The 23,466-nt window shown below is 36.2% G+C and overlaps 1 protein-coding gene across 3 annotated transcripts in view; it reads left to right on the top strand.

Annotated features, from left to right (window-relative positions):
• The window catches only part of SPATA6 (spermatogenesis associated 6), a 149,571-nt gene that overhangs the window by 14,559 nt on the left and 111,546 nt on the right, over nucleotides 1–23,466 (top strand). For 2 of the 3 annotated variants that reach the window (XM_068539846.1, XM_068539845.1), the window contains exons 2-3: nucleotides 10,791–10,928; nucleotides 12,082–12,130. In XM_068539846.1, coding sequence (XP_068395947.1) covers nucleotides 10,791–10,928; nucleotides 12,082–12,130 — 187 coding nt within the window. Of the gene's footprint in view, nucleotides 1–7,819; nucleotides 7,941–10,790; nucleotides 10,929–12,081; nucleotides 12,131–23,466 lie in introns of all 3 variants that reach the window. The other variant, XM_068539847.1, reaches the window with a different exon arrangement.

Below are 23,466 nucleotides of genomic sequence, written 5' to 3'. Positions count from 1 at the left end.
TGTAGTATAGTCTGAAGTCTGGGCACCTGATTCCTCCAGCTCCGTTTTTCTTTCTCAAGATTGTTTTGGCTATTCGGGGTCTTTTGTGTTTCCTGTAGTTTTTCCTTTTTTTGTGACATCTTTGTCTGGTTTTGGTATAAGCATGATGGTGGCCTCGTAGAATGAGTTTGGGAGTGTTCCTCCCTCTGCTATATTTTGGAAGAGTTTGAGAAGGATAGGTGTTAGCTGTTCTCTAAATGTTTGACAGAATTCACCTGTGAAGCCATCTGGTCCTGGGCTTTTGTTTGTTGGAAGATTTTTAATCACAGTTTCAATATCAGTGCTTGTGATTGGTCTGTTTATATTTTCTATTCCTTCCTGGTTCAGTCACAGAAGGTTGTGCTTTCCTAAGAATTTGTCCATTTCTTGCAGGTTGTCCATTTTATTGGCATATAGTTGCTTGTAGTAATCTCTCATGATCCTTTGTATTTCTGCAGTGTCAGTTGTTACTTCTCCTTTTTTATTTCTAGTTCAGTTGTTTTGAGTCCTCTCCCTTTTTTTTCTTGATGAGTCTGGCTAATGGTTATTATCAATTTTGTTTACCTTCTCAAAGAACCAGCTTTTAGTTTTATTGATCTTTGCTATCATTTCCTTCATTTTTTTCCCATTTATTTCTGATCTGATCTTTATGATTTCTTCTGCTAACTTTGGGTATTTTGTTCTCCTTTCTCTAATTGCTTTAGGTGTAAGGTTAGGTTGTTTATTTAAGATGTTTCTTGTTTCTTGAAGTAGGAGTGCATTGCTATAAACTTCCTTCTTAGAGCTGCTTTTGCTGCATCTCATAGGTTTTGAGTCAACGTGTTTTCATTGTCATTTGTTTGTAGGTATTTTTTTATTTCCTCTTTGATATCTTCAGAGATCTCTTGGTTATTTAGTAGTGTATTGTTTAGCCTCCATGTGTTTGTATTTTTTACATATTTTTTTCCTGTAATTGATATCTAGTCTCATAGGGTTGTGGTCGGAAAAGATAGTTGATACAATTTCAATTTTCTTAAATTTACTGAGGCTTGATTTGTGACCCAAGATATGATCTATCCTGGAAAATGTTCCATGAGCACTTGAGAAGAAAGTGTTTTCTGTTGTTTTTGGATGGAATGTCCTATAAATATCAATTAATTCCATCTTGTTTAATGTATCATTTAAAGCTTGTGTTTCCTTATTTATTTTCATGATGGTTGATCTGTCCATTGGGGAAAGTGGGGTGTTAAAGCCGCCTACTATGATTGTATAACTGTTGATTTCCCCTTTTATGGCTATTAGCATTTGCCTTATGTATTGCGGTACTCCTATTTTGGGTGCATAAATATTTGCAATTGTTATATCTTCTTCTTGGATTGATCCCTTGATCATTATGTAGTGTCCTTCTTTGTCTCTTGTAATAGTCTTTATTTTAAAGCCTATTTTGTCTGATACAAGAATTGCTACTCCAGGTTTCTTTTGATTTCCATTTGCATGGAATATCTTTTTCCATCCCCTCATTTTCAGTCTGTATGTGTACCTAGGTCTGAAGTGGGTCCTTTGTAGACAGCATATGTATGGGTCTTTTTTTTGTATCCATTCAGCCAGTCTGTGTCTTTTGGTTGGAGCATTTAATCCATTTACATTTAAGGTAGTTATCAATATGTTTGTTCCTATTACCATTTACTAAATTGTTTTGGGTTTGTTATTGTAGGTCTTTTCCTTCTCTTGTGTTTCCTGCCTAGAGAAGTTCCTTTAGCATTTGTTGTAAAGCTGGTTTGTTGGTGCTGAATTCTCTTAGCTTTTGTTTGTCTGTAAAGGTTTTGATTTCTCCGTCAAATCTGAATGAGATCCTTGCTGGATAGAGCAATCTTTGTTGTAGGGTTTTCCCTTTCATCACTTTAAATATGTCCTGCCATTCCCTTCTGGCTTGCAGAGTTTTGCTGAAAGATCAGCTGTTAACCTTATGGGGATTCCCTTGTATGTTATTTCTTGTTTTTCCCTTGCTGCTTTTAATATTTTTTCTTTGTATTTAATTTTTGACAGTTTGATTAATATGTGTCTTGGCATGTTTCTCCTTGGATTTATCCTGTATGGGACTCTCTGTGCTTCCTGGACTTGATTGACTATTTCCTTTCCCATATTTGGGAAATTTTCAACTATAATCTCTTCAAATATTTTCTCACTCCCTTTCTGTTTCTCTTCTTCTTCTGGGACCCCTATAATTCGAATGTTGGTGCATTTCATGTTGTCCCAGAGGTCTCTGAGACTGTCCTCAATTCTTTTCATTCTTTTTTCTTTATTCTGCTCTGCAGTAGTTATTTCCACTATTTTATCTTCCAGGTCACTTATCCGTTCTTCTGCCTCAGTTATTCTGCCATTGATTCCTTATAGAGAATTTTTAATTTCATTTATTGTGTTGTTCATCGTTGTTTGTTTGTTCTTTAGTTCTTCTAGGTCCTTGTTAAAAGTTTCTTGTATGTTTCTCCATTCTATTTCCAAGATTTTGGATCATCTTTACTATCATTATTCTGAATTCTTTTTCAGGTAGATTGCCTATTTCTTCTTCATTTGTTTGGTCTGGTGGGTTTTTACCTTGCTCCTTCATCTGCTGTATGTTTCTCTGTTTTCTCATTTTGCTTAACTTACTGTGGTTGGGGTCTCCTTTTCACAGGCTGCAGGTTCGTAGTTCCCACTGTTTTTGGTGTCTGCCCCCAGTGCGTAAGGTTGGTTCAGTGGGTTGTGTAGGCTTCCTGGTGGAGGGGACTGGTGCCTGTGTTCTGGTGGGTGAGGGTGGATCTTGTCTTTCTGGTGGGCAGGACAGCATCTGGTGGTATGTTTTGGGGTGTCAGTGACCTTATTATGATTTTAGGCAGCCTATATTCTAATGGGTGGTGTTGTGTTTCTGTCTTGCTAGGTGTTTGGCGTCAGGTGTCCAGCACTGTAGCTTGCTGGTCGTTGAGTGGAGCTGGGTCTTAGCATTGAGAGGGAGGTCTGTGGGAGAGCTCTCGCTGTTTGATATTACATGGAGCCGGGAGGTCTCTGGTGGACCAATGTCCTAAACTCAGCTCTCCCACCTCAGAGGCACAGACCTGACACCCGGCCAGAGCTCTAGACCCCTGTCAGCCACAAGGGTCAGAAGAAAAGGGAGAAAGAAAGAAAGAGAGAAAGAGAGAAAGAGAGAGAGAGAGAGAGAGAGAGAGAGAGAGAGAGAGAGGAAGGTAGGGAAATTAAATAAAGTTATTAAAATTAAAAAATTAAAAAATTATTAAAAATAAAAAATATATTGAAAAATAATTTAAAAAAAAGAAAGAGCAAGCAAACCAAAAAACAAATCCACCAATGATAACAAGAGCTAAAAAAGTATACTAAAAAACTAAAAAATGGACAGACAGAACCCTTCGACAAATGGTAAAAGCAAAGCTATACAGAGAAAATCACACAAGGTCCATCTCCTCAACTTTGGGATGATTCGTTTTCTGTTCAGGTATTCCAGAGATGCAGGGTACATCAAGTTGATTGTGGAGATTTAATCTGCTCCTCCTGAGGCTCTGGGAGAAATTTCCCTTTCTCTTCCTTGTTTGCACAGCTCATGGGGTTCAGCTTTGGATTTGGCCCTGCCTCTGCGTGTAGGTCGCCTGAGGGTGTCTGTTCTTCGCTCAGACATGACGGGGTTAAAGTAGCAGCTGATTAGGGGGCTTTGGCTCACTCAGGCCATGGGGAGGGAGGGGCATGGAATGCAGGGCCAGCCTGCGGCGGCAGAGGCCACGGTGACGTTGCAAGAGCCTGAGGTGCGCTGTGTGTTCTCCCAGGGAAGTTGTCCCTGGGTCACGGGACTAGCAGTGGCGGGCTGCACAGGTTCCCAGGAGGGGAGGTGTGGATAGTGACCTGTGCTTACACACAGGCTTCTTGGTGGCTGCAGCAGTAGCCTTAGCATTTCATGCCTGTCTCTGGTGTCCATGCTGATAGCCACGGCTCGCACCTGTCTCTGGAGCTCGCTTAGGCGGTGCTCTGAATCCCCTCTCCTCACGCACCCCGAAACAGTGGTCTCTTGCCTCTTATCCAGTTCCAGACTTTTTTGGACTCCCTCTCAGCTAGCTGTGGCACACTAGCCCCCTTCAGGCTGTGTTCTTGTGGCCATCCCCAGTCCTCTCCCTGGGATGATCTGACCTCCGAAGCTGAGGCCTCAGCTCTCAGCCCCCACCCACTGAGAGCAGACAAGCCTCTCAGGCTGGTGAGTACTGATTGGCACTGATCCTCTGTGCGGAAATCTCTCTGCTTTGCCCTTTGCACCCCTGTTGCTGTGCTCTCCTCCATGGCTCTGAAGCTTCCCTGCTGCCACCCCCATCTCTGCCAGTGAAGGGGCTTCCTATTGTGTGGAAACTTTTCCTCCTTCACAGCTCCCTCCCAGAGGTGCTGGTCCCATCCTTATTCTTTTGTCTCTGTTTTTTCTTTTTTCTTTTGCCATACCCAGGTACGTGGGGGAGTTTCTTGCGTTTTGGGAAGTCTGAGGTCTTCTGCCAGCGTTCTGTAGGTGTTCTGTAGGAGTTCTTCCACATGTAGATGTATTTCTGATGTATTTGTGGGGCGGAAGGTGATCTCCATAGCTTACTCCTCCGCCATTTTGAAGGTCTCTGAAGGATTCTCTTTAATAATTCTTATAGGGAAGTTCTGTTAGTGATGGATTATCTGTTTTTGTTTGAGAAAGTCTTAATTTTCCGTCTTTTTGAAGGAGAATTGCCTGGATATTGAACTATTGAAAGTCTTCTTCAAGTACTTTGGATAAGTCATTCCACTTTCTTTTGGCTTCATATTTCTGATGAGAAATTGGCTGTTATTCCTGTTGAGGATTTCTGGTACCTACTGAATCATTTTACTTTTGCTGCTTTCAAGATTCTGTCTTCATCTTTGTCTTTGAACAGTCTGTTTACAATGTGTGTGATTTGGAGTTATTGGAGTTTGTTGGATGTATAGATTGTTTTTCTTTAAATTTCAGAAGTTTTCATCCATTATTTCTGCAAACATTCTTTCTGGCCGTTTCTCCTCTACTTTAGGGCTCCCATTATATCTATGTTGCTGTGCTTGATGGTTTCCTACAAGTCTCTGAGACTATTCATTTTTCTTTTTTCTTTCTGTACCTCAGACTGGATAATCTCAATTGACAAATTTTCAGGTTCACTTATTCTTTCTTCTGCTACCTTATATCTGCTCTTGAGTTTCTCTAGTGAAATTTTCATTTGTTTTGTACTTTTCAACTCTAAAATTTCTATTTTTTAAAATAATGTCTATCTATTGATATTCCTTATTTGATGAGACGTCTTTGCCACATCGCCATACTTTTCTTTAGATCTTTAGATAAGTTTTCCTGTAGTCCTTTGTACATATTTATAATAGATGATTTAAAGCTCTTGTTTAGTAAGCCCAACTTCTGGGCTTCCTGAAGGACATTTTCTGCTGACTGCCTTTTCCTCCATGTATACGTCATACTCTTGTTTCTTTACATGTCATAATTTTTGTTGAAAACTGGACATTTGAAATAATATAATATGGAACTGTGTAAATCAGACTTACTCTATTTCCCAGAGTTTATTGTTTTCTTGCTGTTGTTGTTGCTTTTTGTTTGTTTATTTACTTTCCTGAGGCAATGTCTATATTCTGTAAAGTCTGTGTTCTTTGTTGTGTGTGGCCACTGAAGTCTCTGCTCAGTTAGCTTTATGGCCCTCTAATGACAGGACTTATATTTCCTTAAATGCTTTGAACCAGTGAGTCCCCCAGTCTTTGCTGAGTATCTCTATTGCTGTGTATGTTGGGACATGCTTTCTATGCCCTGTAGGTAATGTACAACTCTGTCTTAGTCTTCACTTCCAACATTTTCAAAGCCTCAAGGTCAACCAGAGGTGAGAGATTAGGGCTTCCTTAAGTAATTTATAGGTATGCTCATAGCCCTGCACACGTGCATGACCTTCTAAATTGCCAAGAATGTATCATAGCTTGTCAAAGACAGCCCCCCAACACACACACACACACACACACACACACACACACACACACAGTTCTCCAGCTTTGCCTTTTAAGTGTTTTGGTCACTTATTGTTTGCTCCAACTGGCACTGCCTCAGGCATCCATGATGTTAAACAATAGCTGCTTTTTTTTTTTTTTTTTTGACAAATGCCTTGGAGGTAAAGGATGTTTGTTGTGACTAAGCTCTGGTTCAAGTCAAATAAAGAGAAGCCCTGTGAATGGGGGTTGACAATTCCTTAGGCGTAGGGCTCTTGGGTAGCTTTATACCTGATTTCCTACAGTGGCTGTAGGGCTGCTAGTTTTCATGGCTACCATGATTGTAAGGGTCTTGGTTGTCAAGGCTATAGCAGACCTGAGTAGAGGAGATTGGGAATAAAGTATGTTAAAACACCACAGTATCACTGTTTTTACCAAAATTCAGCTATTTTTCTTGAATAAATGCTCCTCAGATTGTTGCAAACTTCTTGTTAATTTCTAGACCTCTAAAAAGTTGATTTTGACAGTTTTTGTTGGTGTTCTCATAGCTTTTACAGAGGGCCGATTTTTTGTTTGTTTCACATCTGATTTATTTATCTCTCTCTATGATACGAGTAGAGATATAGACATAAAAATATATTGATGAAACATTTGAAGTTGCTTACATTCAGACACTTTACCACTAAATATTTTAGGGTAAATCTCCTAAGAACAAGGACATTCTCCTATATAAATTATAATACAATTCCCCCACACAATAAATTTAGCATTTATACAACAATAGTGTCTAATTTAGGGCTCATAGTAAATATTCACCATTTGTTACAATAATTTTTTTATTATAATTGACATACAATATTAGTTTCTGGTGTATAACATAGTGATTCAATATTTTTATACATTATGAAATGATCACCAGGATAAGTCTAGTTACCATCTGTCACCATATGGAGTTATTATAATATTATTGACTATATTCCCTATGCTGCACATTAATTCCATTACTTATTTACTTAATAGCTGGAAGTTTGTACCTCTTAATCCCCTTCACCCACTTTGTCTGTCCTCCCGCCCCCGCCTCCCCTCTGGCAACCACCAGTTCAGTTCTGTATCTATGTGTCTCTGTTTTGTTCATTTGTTTTGTTTTTTTTTATGGTATTTTTCCTTCTGTATCTGACTTATTTCACTTAGCATAATATCCTCTAGGTCCATCCATGTTCTTGCAAATGGCAATGTTGTATTCTTTTTTATGGCTGAGTAATATCCCTGTGTGTGGGGGGGCGGGGGGATGTGTTTGTGTGTATCACACCTTCTTTATGCATTCATCTATTGATGGATATTTAGGTTGCTTTCATATCTTGCTATTATAAATAGTGCTGCAATGAACATGGTACATATATCTTTTCTTTTTAAAAAATATTTATTTAAAAAAAATTTTATTTATTTATTTATATTTATTTATTTGTGGCTGCGTTGGGTCTTCGTTGTTGTGCATGGGCTTTCTCTAGTTGTGATGGGGGGGCTACTCTTCGTTGTGGTGCACAGGCTTCTCATTGCGGTGGCTTTTCTTGTTGTGGAGCATGGGTCTAGGTGCGCAGGCTTCAGTAGTTGTGGCACATGGGCTCAGTAGTTGTGGCTCACAGGTTCCAGAGCACAGGCTCAGTAGTTGTGGCTCATGGGCTTAGTTGCTCCATGGCATGTGGAATCTTCCTGGACCAGGGCTCGAACCCGTGTCCCCTGCATTGGCAGGAGGATTCTTAACCACTGCGCCACCAGGGAAGTCCCCATATATCTTTTCAAATTAGTATTTTCTTTTTTTTTTCAGATAAATACCCAGGAGTGGAATTGCTGGATCCTATAAGTGGTTCTATTTTAGTTCTGTGAGGAACCTCCGATATACTGTTTTCCATAATGGCTGCACCAGTTGACATTCCCACCAACAGTGTGTGAGAGTTCCCTTTTTTCCACATCTTCACCAACACTTGTTGTTTCTTGTCTTTTTGGTAATAACCATTCTGTGGAGTGTGAGGTGGTATCTCATTGTCGTCTTGATTTGCATTTCTCTGACAATTAGTGATGTTGAACATCTTTTCATGTGCCTGTTGGCCATCTATATATCTTCTTTGGAAAAATGTCTATTCAGCTTCTCTGTGGAGGGGCTGATTTTGGAGATATTTGCTATTATGAAAATACTTTTTCTATGTATGCCTTAATCTTTAAAATTGTATTTTTGCAGACTAGCATATTGTGTTTTGCTTTTTTATCCAGTCTAATAATTTCTGCCTTCTAGTTACATTACTTAAGACATTTACATTCATGTAATTATCCATATGATTGGCTTAAGCCAACCAGTTTGCTATTTATTTTATATTTGTTCCGTCAAATTTTCTTTAACCCTTCTTTTAATGCCTTCTTTTTGGAACTTTCCATGGTATTCCTTTAAGGAATGGCAGAATTTATAGAACTGTGGATAAGGAAAAATGTCATGTCTTCTTAAATATACTACAAATTGGAAAGAGACTCAGTATTTTCCAGTGAGGACAGTTAGAGCTGTGCTGTCCGATAGAAGTATAATTTGAGCCAAGGATATAATTTAAAAATTTCCCCTAGCTACATTAAATAATTAAAAGAAGTGATAAAATTAATTTTAACAGGAATTTTATTTAAGTCAGTATAAGTACTGTCCTTTCAACATGTAATTAATGTAAAAGTTGTTAATGAGATTTTTACACTTTTTTTGTAAAAATTCTTTAAAATATTTTTGAACAAGTCTTCAAAAATCTTCAAAATCTTGTATTTTACACTAACTGTCCAGCTCAATTTGGACCAGCCACATCTGTAGACATAACACAGACTTAGAGGGACTCTAACAGGTTTGGTTTAAATGAGGCAGAGTAGAAAATGAAGCTGATGGACAGAATGAGATTTCTGAGGGCCTTGATTTTAATAATCAATAGTGAATTATTAGGACAAAAGTAGAAAATAGAATAAGGGGTAGATGGAGTCAAAATAGCTAGCATAGAAAATAACCTTAACTGCTGTATACAGAGGGACATGAAGTCTTAGTCATTTATTCAGTGCAATAGTCTATATTAAGATGGTAGATGATAGTGGTTTTCATTCTGATAATAACTATAGCTAGTATTTATTTTTTTATTTTATTTTTTTTATACCTTTTTATTTATTTATTTATTTATTTTTGGCTACGTTGGGTCTTTGTTGCTGTGCGTGGGCTTTCTCTAGTTGTGGCGAGTGGGGGTTACTCCTCTTTGCGGTGCACGGGCTTCTCATTGCAGTGGTTTCTCTTGTTGCAGAGCATGGGCTCTAGGCGTGCAGGCTTCAGTAGTTGTGGTGCACGGGCTTAGTTGCTCTGTGGCATGGAGGATCTTCCCGGACCAGGGCCCGAACCCGTATCCCCTTCATTGGCAGGTGGATTCTTAACCTGTGCGCCACCAGGGAAGCCCACTAGTATTTATTTAATGCACTGTCAGGCACTGTTCTAAGCACTTTGAATGTATTGTATTGACTCATTTATTGCGTGACTCTAAGTAAGTAAATCACCTTCACTTTACTGGGGCTCTATTGTTTCCCTATATAAAAAATTCGAAGCTGTACTAGATAATTTCTAAGCTGCTTCTTAATATGGAAAGTCTGTGTTTTTGGATACATTGATGAGGAAATTAGAATTTCTGTTCTCAGAGAATTTATAATCAAATAAAAGAGGTGAGGTGTACCCACTTCATTAAAATGCATAGAGACAATAATTAGGGCCTTAAGAGAACTATAAAATGTTGTGAGAATTTAAAACTATTTACTTGAATATAATAAATTCACAATAAATGTTTGAATTAGATTGAATTAACTAGTGATAGTTGGTGAATCAAGAGAAGTTTTGTGTATGGGATGGCAGTTAATGTAAGCCTTGGGAGGTAGAAGTAGATGAGGAGGAGATGGCATGGAGTAGAAATGAGTAGTACTCCAGATAATGGAAGAATGCGAGGCAAGAAAGTAATGTGTGTGTTCAGAAAACGATAACAAATATACTTTGATTGTATTTTTAGGAGGTGTCAAGTAATACTGCTATGTGATAAGTTGGATTCAAATCTTGGAGAATCTTCAATAGCCTACTAAGGATATGGTTGATCACTGACAATGAAATATGGCAGGAACTGGAGAGACTGTGCTATGTATTTTTTAGAAACCCTACATCTTATGCCTGTACTTTGTGTCAGTCCTGAGAATAGTTAAGTGCAGTTTTATATTTAAAAAATATTTCATTGGGCTAGAAACTTACAGTTCACTTGCTTTGAAAGTTTGTCATATTTCTTTTGATGATGGTGTGTATGGGCTGCGACTTAGGGTGATACAGGTCAGATACGTGCTTTTTTTGGTATTTTTTTTGTCCTCTAGTATAGTGCTTTATTTCTGCTGAGTCTTAATCCTTTGTGATTAAATGATGCTGAATAAGTTTATGTCAGCATTCTACATAAAGTGGGAGCCTGAGGCTTACTGTTTAAAACTATTAGTGTCTGTCCCAAGAGCCAGTACATAGAGCTTCCAATGTGGCACAAATAACCAAGTGGAAAATCATAGATTTCTCAGAGGGATGGAAGTTATAAAGGCATTTCATTTAACTCTGTAAACACTAGAATCTCTCTTTTTTTTTTTTTTAACTTGTGCATGTTTTTATTAGCTTAGCAGACTAGTGTTTTTATGTAACGTTTGGTAAGTTATTTTAGTACAGTAGTTCAGGGAATTCATGAAGCAGTCACATTCATCTGTCTAATTTCTTTCAGGTAACTTGCCCAGGAGTGGTGCTGAAAGACAAGGAGGACATCTATCTTAGCATCTGTGTGTTTGGCCAATACAAAAAGACACAATGTGTCCCAGCCAATTTTCCACTGGTCTTCAATGCCAGAATGGTGTTTGAAAAGGTTAGTTCAAATATCCAATCAAATGTTAACAAATAAAAAATTGAAGTGCTTCCAAATTTTGAATAACACGTATTACTATTGTTGACTATGCACTTTGATTTAATTCAAAAGGAGATTTGCAACTTAAATCTGGAAGCTTGAAGATAAATATGCATTATATTATACATTGAATCAGTCGCCTCTTTTTCATGATGGATCAGTTTACTTCTAAAATTGTCTTAGTGATCTTTATGTAAAATATAGCACCTTGAATTCTAAGTAATCATTTTCATAAAAGAGAGGGGAGGAGCTATTAATAGGTAAGACTAGGTCATATTTTGCTTATGGCTGTCATGTGGTGCTTCTTTCTATAAGTCTTTCTTTTTTCCCCCTGAATCTGATGCTTTTGGGTAATTATTACCAATTGTATTTCTCACTTTTTTCTTTCCTTCTCTCCTTGTCTACTTCCCTCTTTCCTTCCTTCCTTCCCTCCTTTCTTTCTTTCCTCCTTCCCTCCTTCCTTCCTTTTTCTCCTTCCTCTTCTCCACAGATAATTACTGAGTACCTGCTCTGTTTCATGCACTGTTCTAGGCACTGGGTAAACAAAACAAACATGCTCCCCTCTTGGAGCTTTCATTGTAATAGGTGAAACAGACAATAATCAAGTAAATAGTAAGTGTCATGAAGAGAATAAAGGGAGGGTAAGGGGACAGAAGGATTAAGGGGATTGTTTATTTTAAAGGGTGGTCAGAGAAGGCAATAACATTGAAACTGAGCCTGAATTATGAGACAGTATCTGTTATTTAAAGGTCTAGGGTAAAAACATTCTAAGCAGAGGAACAGAAAATATAAAGGTGTCTTGTTGGGAATAAGCTTGATGAGCTGGAGGAACACCAAGAAGGCAAGTATGACCATGGTAACAAAGGGAGGAGTGCTAGCAGATCAAATTGGAGAGGGAGGCAGAGCCAGCTGTAATTTTTGTTTGTTGGTAAAATCTTGTATAGTGATCATGGGAAGCAGAGAGGAAGTGACAGTTCTCAATAATGTCAGAAGTTTCTTGGTTGGGAAAGGAATATTTTGGGAATGAGAAGGAAAACACAAAAACTATTTCATATATGTCTTCCTTTTACATTCTCTTTTATATCCTGCTTCCCTCTGCCTTCTCTCACTATAGGTGTTCCCTGAAGCAATAGACCCTGGAGATGTGGTTGCACAGCTTGAATGTAAGTTTTTAACTTCTGATTTCTGATTCTAAGAGATTTTAGAATCATGCTCTTTAATCCTGAGTTAGATAAAAGTCAAAAAGGGTCTAACAAGAACTTCAAAAATCTTGAGGTGAGAATTTTTTTACACTTTTTAGAATTTTGGAATATACCTGGAAATAATAAAAAATACGTGTGCTGCAGAGAGGTGGGGAATTTTTCCTTTTTCTGTGTTTGATCTGTGAATAACAAAAAGACTTACCTGAACTATTTATTGATTAAAATGATATGGGCTGTTAATGATGTAAGAACTGAGATTCATGTTAGGTGGGATTTGGCCCTGCAAACAAAAATGTGTCTTTAACCTCACTGTGTTGCAAATCAAGAGAGTAAATAATAGAAGATTGAAGTAATAGTAGCTTAAAATATATATGCTTTTGCATTTTGTATTATATGCAATATGTTAATAAATTATTTGAAAGTGACGTATTCAAGGCTGTGGTTAACAGTAAATTCTTCAAAGTACTAGGGATCAACTATAAAGAGATCCAATTTTTTGTGAGAGCAGCAATGCAAAGGTATACGTTTGGGAATACGTTATTCGAGCTCTGAGTATGAAATGAAAAGCTCTGTTATTTATCCTTGTAATCAGAAAGGGATTAGGGATTACCATATTGGTCTAATATATAATTGTGGCTCAAAACGCCAACAATATTGAGCATCGTCAATGTCAACTGTCCCTTCCATACCTTTTGCACCCCGTTGGGACTCTAGCAATATAGAAACATGCAGCCTGGAACCATGCTAGAATCTGGGCATATGGGTAGAAATAAGGCTGGCTCATTGTTTTACCTTCAGGGAGTTAATAGTTTAAAGAACTCTTTATGGCTAATGTCAATATCGTATTTATTTTTTATAACTGTTCTTGCACTTGGTATTCTGTCTTCCACTATGGCAGACTAGTGAGGTGGCAACTTGGTGCCAGTGCGTAATGACTTTTAATTTTCTTGAACATCTTGTTCAGTATCTGGGAAATTGTGTATCTTAGAAAATATGAAGATAATTATTTCCCTTATCATTCTGAAATTCTTTTGTTAAAAAACATAATTTTTCCTATTTTATTTGAAATTTAGGGTCCCTAAGAGTACTTGGTGGTTGTTATTATTTGGAATCTTTCTTGTCTTGATTTCCCTGATTCAGTTTTTCTCTTAGGTTTCCTCCTTCATCACTGACATTCCACTTCTTGGTATCTTTCTCAAATTCCTCTGGCTTCACTTCTCTGATCTCTTTTTACTTAGTTTCTACTCTCTCCTTATATGATATTCTCCAAAGACTTGGCTTCATGTTTTACCTATCTTCTGATGACTTCCACAGCAGTCTTTATCCCTGATCTCTCTTGTAAGCTTTGGGCCCCTTTTCTTTTACTTTTATTTTCCCCTCAGCTTTGCAGTTTTTTGTTATCCCCTAACCTTATTAATATGAAAACTTAAAACTATACTAAAAGTGGAAAAGATGGAATGATGAAGTCTCATATACCTGTCAGCTTCAACAGTTTTTGACATTTTGCCCATTGTATTATATGTTTACCCTGCCACTTAAAAAAATGTTGAAATATTTAAAAGCAAATTCTATACATACATTATTTCACTGCAAATATTCTGGCATGACCTCTAATTGATAAAGGCTTTTTTGAAAAAGATATAACCACTATATTGGTATCATACCTAACAAAATTAATAATAATTCCTTAATAACATCGAATACTTAGTCATTATGTAGGTTTCTCCAGTTGCCACCAAAATGTCTTTATACAGTTGGTTTGTTAAAAATCAGGATCCCATCAAGGTATGTTTCACATATGTATATGGCTGTTTAGCTTTTAAGTTTATTTTTTTCTGTAGTAGTGTCCCTCACTTTTTGTTTTCCTAATGCTGTGAATTTGTTAGAAAAATCAGGTCCTTTAGAATGTCCTACAGTTTGGATTTGGCTGCTGCTTCCTTAAAGTGTTGTTTAGCTTATTCATCACTTCTTTTATGTAAACTGATAATTAGACCTAAAGGTTTGGTTCGATTCAGGCTTATTTCATTTTTTTGGCAAGAATCCTTCATAATTGGTGCTCTGAACTTATTATTGCATCATATCAAGTGGCATATAGTGTCTGATTGTCTTAAGTTTAGTGATATTAAGATTTATCTTTCGGCTCCAGACAGCATCACCCTGATTCCTCCATGATAAACCTCCTCTACAGCCTTTCATCGAACAGCTTCAGCATTCCTTGACACCCGTCTTTTCATTAGGGGTTACCAAATGTGATTTTTCTAATACTGTTAATTTTTTCTATATGTGTTAGCTGGAATTTTTCTGTAAAAGTTATTTTCCTTATCAGCAATGTGATGACCCTGAAATACTGTTCTTATAGGAAAGGTAGTGTCATCTTTCCTTTCCTTACTTTAAAAGCTTTAGTGAGGTATAACTTACATATCACAAAATTTACTCATTGTAACTGTAGTTAAGTGATTTCTAGAAAATGTATATAGTCATGAGCCGTCATCACAATCCAATTTAGCATGTTTCCATCACCCCAAAAGTTCTGACGCCTACTTGTACTCAATCTCTATGCCCACTTCCAGTCCCCACAACCACTGATCTATTTTCTATCTTTGTATATTTTTCTTTTCTAGAAATTTTATATAAGTGGATTCTTATAACATTTAGTCCTTTGTGCCTGGCTTCTTTTACTTGGAATAATGTCTTTGAGGTTTATCCATGTTGTTCTACATATTAGTAGTTCATTCTTTTTTGTTTATGAATAATATTCATCTTGTATGGAATTTTTTTTCCCCTTCCATTCACCATTTGATGAACATTTGGATTGTTTCAAGTTTTTGGCTATTATGAGCAATGTTGCTATGAGTATATGGATAATGCTGGGTTGTATCCTAAGTATATGTTTAACATTTTAAGAAACTGTCAGCCTGTTTTCTAAAGTTACTGTACCATTTTACATTACCACCAGCAACGTATGAAGATTTTCCATATCATCCCCAAGGCTTGATATTGTTAGTCTTTTTGGAATATATAGATGTGTAGTGGTATCTCAATGTATTTTTAATTTGCATTTTAATACTGACTAATAATGTTGAGCATCTTTCCAAGTGCAGATGAGCTATTCATGTAACTTTTCTTATAAAATGCTTATACAGATATTTTGCCCATTTTTGAACTGGGTAGTTTGTCTTCTTACTGAGTTGTAAGTTTTTTTTGTTTTTAAAAATATTCTAAATATAAGTTCTTTATCAGATATATGATTAGTAAATATTTTCTCCCAGTCTGTGGCTTGTTTTTTTCATTCTTTTAATGGTGTGTTCTGAAGAACAAAAGTTATAAAGTCCAGGTTATCAGTTTTTTTCTTTTATGTATCATGTTTTTGGCGAAGTCTTTGCCTTACCCAAGGTCACAAAATTTTTCTCTTTTCTTCTACAAATTTTATAGTCTTATCCCTTACATTTAGGCCAATGGTCCACTTTGAGTTAATTTTTGTGTATGTTGAGAGGTAAGGATCTAGTTTTTATTTGGTAGATGGTACAAATGCTCAAGGAGATTCAAGGACCCCCTTAATTGGGCAGTCTGATAAATGGTCAGATACTTGAGTAACCTCAGATAAAATGCTTACAACAGTCCTTGGCACACAGTAAACACTTAAAATGTCCCTTGTTTATTTTTATTGGTGGTGTGTTATTATTATTACTCTTAATATTGGGGAACTGCCAAGTTCCATTCATACCGTATCTGCACCCCAGAATCACCAAGCTTCTGGGGAAATATATAAATATAAAGTGATATTAAGGGCCAATGACATTAAAAGCCAGATAGGGCTATTTTACATTCATAGAGAAGGCATTCTCTTTAGGGAAATGGTTTTAATCCTGGAATCTACCAGACTAAAATTAATTATGACTAAAGCCATTTCCTGGGAACCATTTTTAGGCAAGAAAGAGAATGAAAAGTTTTCTACTTTATAGACTACTCTATTGAAACTGGATTTTCATCCTTTCTCACTGAGGGTTTGTAGATTTTCTTCTACAGACACACACACACACAAACATACTCTGTCACATGTACACAGTACACTCGACCCTTGAACAATGTGGGTTTGAGCTGTGCAGGTCCACTTATACATGGATTTTTTTCAATAGTAAATACTACAGTACATGATCTGTGGTTGGTTGAACCCGTGGATGCTGAACTGCAGATTCGGAGGAACTGCAGATATGGAGGAACCATTTATATGGAGGGCCGACTATAATCTATATGCGGATTTCAACTGCAGGAGGATGGTCACCCCTAGCCTCTGCATTGTTCAGGGGTCAGCTACATACTGCCACAAATACACTGCCTGAAAAGCTCTTCCTACAGATATGGATTTGCCTGCTCCCTCACTTCTCTCCAAGTCACTCCTCAAATTTATCATTATAATGAGAGATCTTTTCTCACCAAAGTATTTAAAAATAGCTCCCCCTTTTGGTCAATATCTCAATCTCTATCCCATTATCTTTAAGGTTATTATATCTTCTACACCAGAATACTTTGAGAGTAAAAGAGTGTGTTTTTAGTATTTCCACCAAGGCAACAGCTGTGAAAAGGGTACTGCTCAGGGCAAATAGGGATGAACGGTCCTCCTGTTTTTCTTCCTAGCACTGATATATTATTTATTTTTTATTTTCTCTCTCATTAGAATGATAATTTCATAAGAGCATTGACTTTTCTTTTTTTGTAGCTGCTGTGTGCATATGACAATACTTGGCACATACTAGGTATTTGATGTTCAAGGAGTTAAATAAAATATCATAAATGCATCGTATAACTGCCTCTCATTACTGTTTTCATGAGTGTTGGAACTGTCCTATTGCGAGATACCTGTCTGTAGTATATAATCCTTTGATTAGGAAATGTATTTTGTATTTGAAAATTTGTAATATAATGATAGCTGCTCTGGCTTCATTCTCTTCAACGTTTGGATAAAGAGAAGATACGATCTTTATTTATATTGCAGTAGATTACTAGCTCTCCCTATTGTTTTCTCTCGCCTGTAGGGAAAAATAGCCGTTTCATTATAGCCCCTGCTTTTCAGCTTCTGGGAATTAGTGCTTACCTGGTGTCTGGGGTATTCAAAATGCTTTCAGGTGAAGATTTGAAGGCTGAGAATAAATCCTTCAGTGTCTGTGAATGAGAGAGTCCCTGCCTCAGTGGTCAGGAGAGCTTGTAGGACTCAGGATTCATATTTTAAATCCATGATGGCAAATGCATTCCCAGAAGTTCGCCCTTGCAGTTAGGGCAAGTAAATAGGCATTTACTGGAAATTGTTATAGCAATTACTCTTGCTGGTACAGAGTGTTAATGGCATTCTGGCACTCTCTCTCAAGGTGTTTATGGTAGCTTTTGATTTGCTCCATGTGACTAAGATTTCTGGAGTACTGTAGTACATTTCCTTCGTAACTTGCGTTGAAAGTACATGTGAAAATGACAATTTTTACAGAAGAAGGAGGGAAATTGTCATTAGTTATAAGAAGGAACAACTGTAAAATGGGATTAATTATACTGTATGTTCCAGGAGATGTAATTTACATGAACCTACTATTTGGTTTCCAGGAACATTAGTTCTCTAAAAACTTTTCCATTAATAGTTTAAGGTCTTTTCTTTTTGAAGTATTTTTGCCAAAATACATATTTTTAAATATAAAAGAATAGAAAATTGTTTATAGAAATTAGGAAATAATTTTCTCTTTAGAAGTTAATCTATGTTCTTGTGATAAAATATAAACTAATTAAACCCAAGCAATTATTTTTCAGGCCACTTCTTTACAGTTGAGGAGTTTCAATAACAATTCTACCTGTATTGTTTATTTCATTACTTCACTTTGTGTGGCAGTGATTCATTGTGTCAATGGTAGATTCAGAAGGTATATAGTATATTGACACAAATCTTAAATTTGTTTTCTATTTAAACCCTTTGTTTTTAAACTTTATACTCTTCTTGAGATCACTGATACTTCTGAGACCACTGATACCTTTAGCAAACTTATTGGAATTAAAAACTATATTTGGAAATATATTTTGTTAGCAGCTGTGTTTATTTTTCTTTCTTCACTGTAAATTGTTCACAGAAATAATACCTGGCAATACTAAACACCCATGTAATATTTTGATGGACGTTTTATTGGCTATATTCTGCTTGTGTTTGGCCCCTTCCAGAATGATTCTGGCTAGTGTGGGGTACTTTTGTTTCACTTATATCCCTTCTAAAAGGGCTATTTCCTTCTTTGGCTTTATTTTTAGCCTTTTACTTTCCTTTATGAAATGGTTTTTGTTTTTAATATTTATTTATTTATTTGAAAAGAAAGTGGAACTTTTTCTTCTGTCCAATTTACAAGTACTGAATTTGCAGCGTCAAAGCAAGGCAAGTTCTTCAGACTGGAAAGGGTAAGCACATTGTGCACATGGTGTTAGAACTTTTCACCCAGAGAACTACCAGGCAATTAATTTTATTATTCTGTAGGACTTGCTCTCAGACAAGGTATATACATACATATATATGCATATATGTAAATATTAATGTCTTACCTTAAGTCTGGCTTTTACTTATATTGAAATTATATTTTTAATTGGTTATAGAATTATTTTATTTTTCTTCATAGCAGAGTTACATATAGTCTACATTGCTGATTGCAAACAGCAGTCCTGTAACATCCCTATCCTCCATCATTTCCTACTCCCCTAAGGACTGCTTTTCTTTTTTTAAAAATTGTTTTACTTTGTATTCACCTCCGTGTCTCCAACATGCTTATACTGCATTTGAAACGTTTGATTTTTAAATATTGGACATTATTTCTACTTTCCCTTATGGAAAATGAGGATTTAAATACTTTTCATATGTTCTCTCTTTGCTCTCAAAATATATATATACATGCCCATTTTCTGTCTTTCTCTTCTCTTAATACAGTTATATCATAATTTTAGATTATATTGTTAAGATCATGTAAAAAGTATTATAGCTGAACCATGTGGTATATATACTATCATACATTTTCTGCAAGGATTTTGTTTTCACTTGAACTAATAATTACTTTCTCTCCTTTGCTTAGTTTTATAGTTTTAGTTTTTTTGTTTTTGCTTAACTTAACCCCAATTCTCCCTCAGGTATTTACATTATATTCTCACAGTTTAATGTTCTTTCACTTATGAATCATTTTTGTGTTTTTGCCTAGAGGCCTAAAATTTTTTTATGTATTTTTAAAGTCTAGTGATTTTACTAGAATATGTCCTGAAGTTGCTTTTTATGGCTTGGTACTCTTAGGTACAGTGCATTCTCCTTCATTTGTAGTTTGTAATCTTTTTTCATTTCTGTAAAGTTTCATGAACTATATATACCGTTTAATATTTGTTTTCTTTCTTTGCCTTAGTGTTTTTCATCAGGGTCTATGTTGGATATTTTTTGCATGTTTAGTATTTGTTATTTTTACTCGTATTTTAAAATCCTTTTGTTTCTTTTTGATTAAAAAAACTTTTTGTTCTTTTATTTCTTTTAAGATACTATCTGTTGTGATTATTTGCTTTTGTTTTAGTTTAATCTTCATTTCTGAAACAACTTCCTTCTCTATTTCTGCTTCTTTCCTAAGTTATACCATCTTTCTTCTGTGTTTTTCTAAATTTGATTTATGTAGTTGCTTAATATCTTATATTACTTCCTTCATTTTCAAGTAGTAGATTATAGTTTTTATTTATTTTGCAAGCATGTCTTTTGGATGCTTTCACTGTAGGAACTTTTTTCTTTGCTCACTATTATTATCTTTTAAACAAGAACTTGGTATGTGTTTGACTGTGATCCTTTTCTTTGCTCATTCTTAATTTAGATTTTTTCCCGTGAATTCTTAGAAGGAAGCATGATTTAGGATAATTTTTTACAGCTTCACCAAGCTCCCTTCTGTAGTGTTCAAAGTATGGTGGCTTGCTTTCTGGAATTTTCTGCCGTTGTTCCATTCCACTTTTGTTAGTTTTCTTCTGCTGTTGTTTCTTTTTCTGGGTTTTCTCTTTCTACGTTTTTATCCTGTCTATTTTGCACTCTGTTCTCTACAGTTTTTCCTGGTTTCTTGTGCCCCATCCTGTCCAGGAACCCTGGGTGTTCAGTTTCTATAGTTCTTACAGGCTACCAGACTGCTTTACCACCTTTGGACCTTACTGTACTCTTTTGAACTCACCTGCTACTGGAATGGGCAAACACCCTTCCAATTTCCACTGCTTTTCTCAGATTGATCTACTGCTTCCTACTGAGTACCAGTTGGGTATTTAGGGTATCTCTTCCCAGGTCCTTTAGGTACTCCCTTACTTTCTTCTGCTTCTGCTGCATAGATAGATGCTGATACCTCACAGGTTTTGTAGTTGTTGGTGGTTTGCCATCATCTGATTTATCTTAGGGTTTGTGGAGATATCTTGTCATCTTATTTTATTGTAAATGTTGTCTGTAGTTTTCTGCTGTGTAATTGCTGCATATGTTTTTATGGAAGGGAGGTTTGGAGAGACTTGAAAACTCTTGTCTTCGCTTTTATTTTGTGTTTTGTGTTTTTGCTTCTGCCTTTCATATTCTGCCTTTCATATTTCATCAAATTATTGGCCATCTGTTCATATTTAAGAGTAGAAGACTGAAATGCTTTTGGAAGTTATGTGCCAGAGGTGCCTGGTACCACTAATTGCTAAGTCTGTTGGGGTTCCTCCTGGATGCAGATTGTCAATGTGTACTTTATTGTAGGTGATTTCTCTGGGTCATATTATTGGAAATTATGTCACTATCTTTTTATGTCGTTTCTCTTCAGCTGGTCATATTCAGTAGAAGAATCATTCACATATTTCTCCTAGAGGCTATATACTTGGCGACCTATTTATAGAACCTTGTAGTGGAAGAAGCTGTAGTAAAATCTCGTTGTATAGCCCAGACTCTTAATCTACCTGTTTTCGTATGGTATTACCCCTGCTGTCAGTTGTACCTGCTGTTTCCATTCCAGTGAAGACAACAACTACTACTACTACTACTTCTCCTCCTTCTCTTCCTCCTAACCCTCTTCTTCCCTCTCCTTCCTCTAATCAACTTCCATTCCCCCCCCTCCCTCCCACCTCTCCTCCAGCTCTCTAGAGAATAACTTCCAGTCACCTGCCTGGGAATGGGGAAGGGCAGTTTCCTAGCGGTGTAAATTGGAAGAAGGATCTGGGGTTTGACTGCTTCTTCAACTTTCAATTATTACTCTGGTTTTTAGCCCCACTGATTCTGTCATTTCCAGAGGTACCTAGCACCACCAATTGCTACGTCTCTTAGGAGTTCCTTAGTATAAAATGGTTTGCTTCTAAGCTTTCCTCTCTATTGGCTTAAGATTCTTTCTCCAGGCTGTTAACTCAGTTACCGCTTTTGTTCAAACTGTTTTCTCTTTAGTTTTGTCATTGTGAGTTGGTATGTGTGTGTGTTTAATCCTTTTATTCTTTTAGTGAGGGTTCAGAAGGGAACAAAAGCTAATGCATACATTTAACCTACTATCTCTAACTGGAAGCATTCATTTGTAGCTCACTGAAATATTACAGTGTGAATACCCGTGTAACTACAACCTAGGTCAAGAATTAGAACATTTGCAAAACTTCAGAAAGCCTTCCTTATACCACCTCCTAATCTCTATTTCCTCTGTGTTCCACAAAGGGATTTCCATTTTAATGTCTAATATTGTCGTTTAGTTTTGCCTATTTTTGAACACTAAATAAATGGAATTGTAATGTGCAAATTCTTTTGTTCCTGGCTTCTTTTGCTCAGCATTTTGCTGAGAAATTGATTTGTGTTTTGATAACTAATTCATTTATCTTTATTGCTATATAATATCTTCATTATGTGACTCTACTCCAATTCATTTATTGTTATTTACAGATGTTAATGGGCATTTAGGTTATTTCTAGTTTTTGCTGTTATGAATAAAGTTGCTATGAACATTCTTGATTACATGCCTTGATGTTCATGAGCATGCACGCCTATTTGGTATATATACAGAAGTGGAATTGCTGAGTCTTAGGGTCAGTATGAGTAGACAATGCCAAACAGTTTTCCAGTGTTTCTCTATCAATATACACTCTGCCACTGATGAAAGTTCTGTTCTCCACATCCTTGCCAACTCCTGGCATTGCCAGACTTTTTCATTTTAGTCATTATGGTGAGTGAACAGTGGTTTCATTTTGCATTTCCGTGAAGATACATGACATCATCTTTTTTGGACATCTTTTTGTATTTGTGTGGGAAATGCTTGTCTTCTGCTCATTTCTCCTTTTGGTTGTTTATTACTTTCTTAGTAATTTGTAGGACTTCTCTATATTTTCTAGTTAATAAGCTTTATGTCAGTTATATGTGTTGCAAGTAGCTTCTCACTGTGGCTTGCATTTTAATCCATTAGTGATTCTTGTTCTTTAAAGGGTGAACAAGTTTATTTCTAATATAGTCTGACTTAATAATGTAGTTTGATTTATTAATCTTTTCCTTTATGTTTAGTGCTTTTCTTGGGTCATGTTGAAGAATTTTTTTTCCCTACCCCAAGTTATGAAGATATTCTATATAATTTTCTAGAAACCTTATTTCTTTACCATATACATTCAGATTTACAGTCCTCTTGGCTCTTATTTTTATATATGGTATGAAGAAGGGATAACATTTTATTTTTATTTTATGTATATCTAATTGGGCAATACCATTTGGTGAAGAAACTTTTATTCCCATTGCTCTGTAATGTTAACTTTATCACAAATTAAGTGCCTACATACATGTGGATTTTTTAAAATAGATCTTCTATTTTGTTTCATGGTCCTTGCATAAATATTATGCTTTCTTAATTACTGGAGCTTCAGTTTTGGTATCTGGTAGTTTAAGCCCTCCAGGTTTATTCTTTTTTTTTTTTTCACTTTTACTTATTTATTATTTTTTTATTGAAGTATAGTTGATTTACATTGGTGTGCCAATCTCTGCTGTACAGTAGAGGGACTCAGTTATACACATATATACATTCTTTTTTTTAAATATTCTTTTCCATTGTGGTTTATGACAAGATATTGAATATAGTTCCCTGTGCTATACGTTAGGACTTTGTTGTTTATCCCAGGTTTATTCTTTTTGAAGACTTTCTTAGCTGTTCTTAGTGTCTAAAGTATACTAATTTTAATCCTTAATGTACCCTTCAATGATTATTCACATTTGTGTACATCCATAAGCACCATTCATCAAGATAGAGAACATTTCCAGCATCCAAAAAGGTTTCCTTGTGCCTCTACCAGTCACAACCCCC

Source organism: Eschrichtius robustus, chromosome 3 (genome assembly GCF_028021215.1).
Source record: "Eschrichtius robustus isolate mEscRob2 chromosome 3, mEscRob2.pri, whole genome shotgun sequence".
Classification (NCBI taxonomy): Eukaryota; Metazoa; Chordata; class Mammalia; order Artiodactyla; family Eschrichtiidae; genus Eschrichtius; species Eschrichtius robustus.
This window is presented reverse-complemented; position numbering and strand designations above follow the sequence as displayed.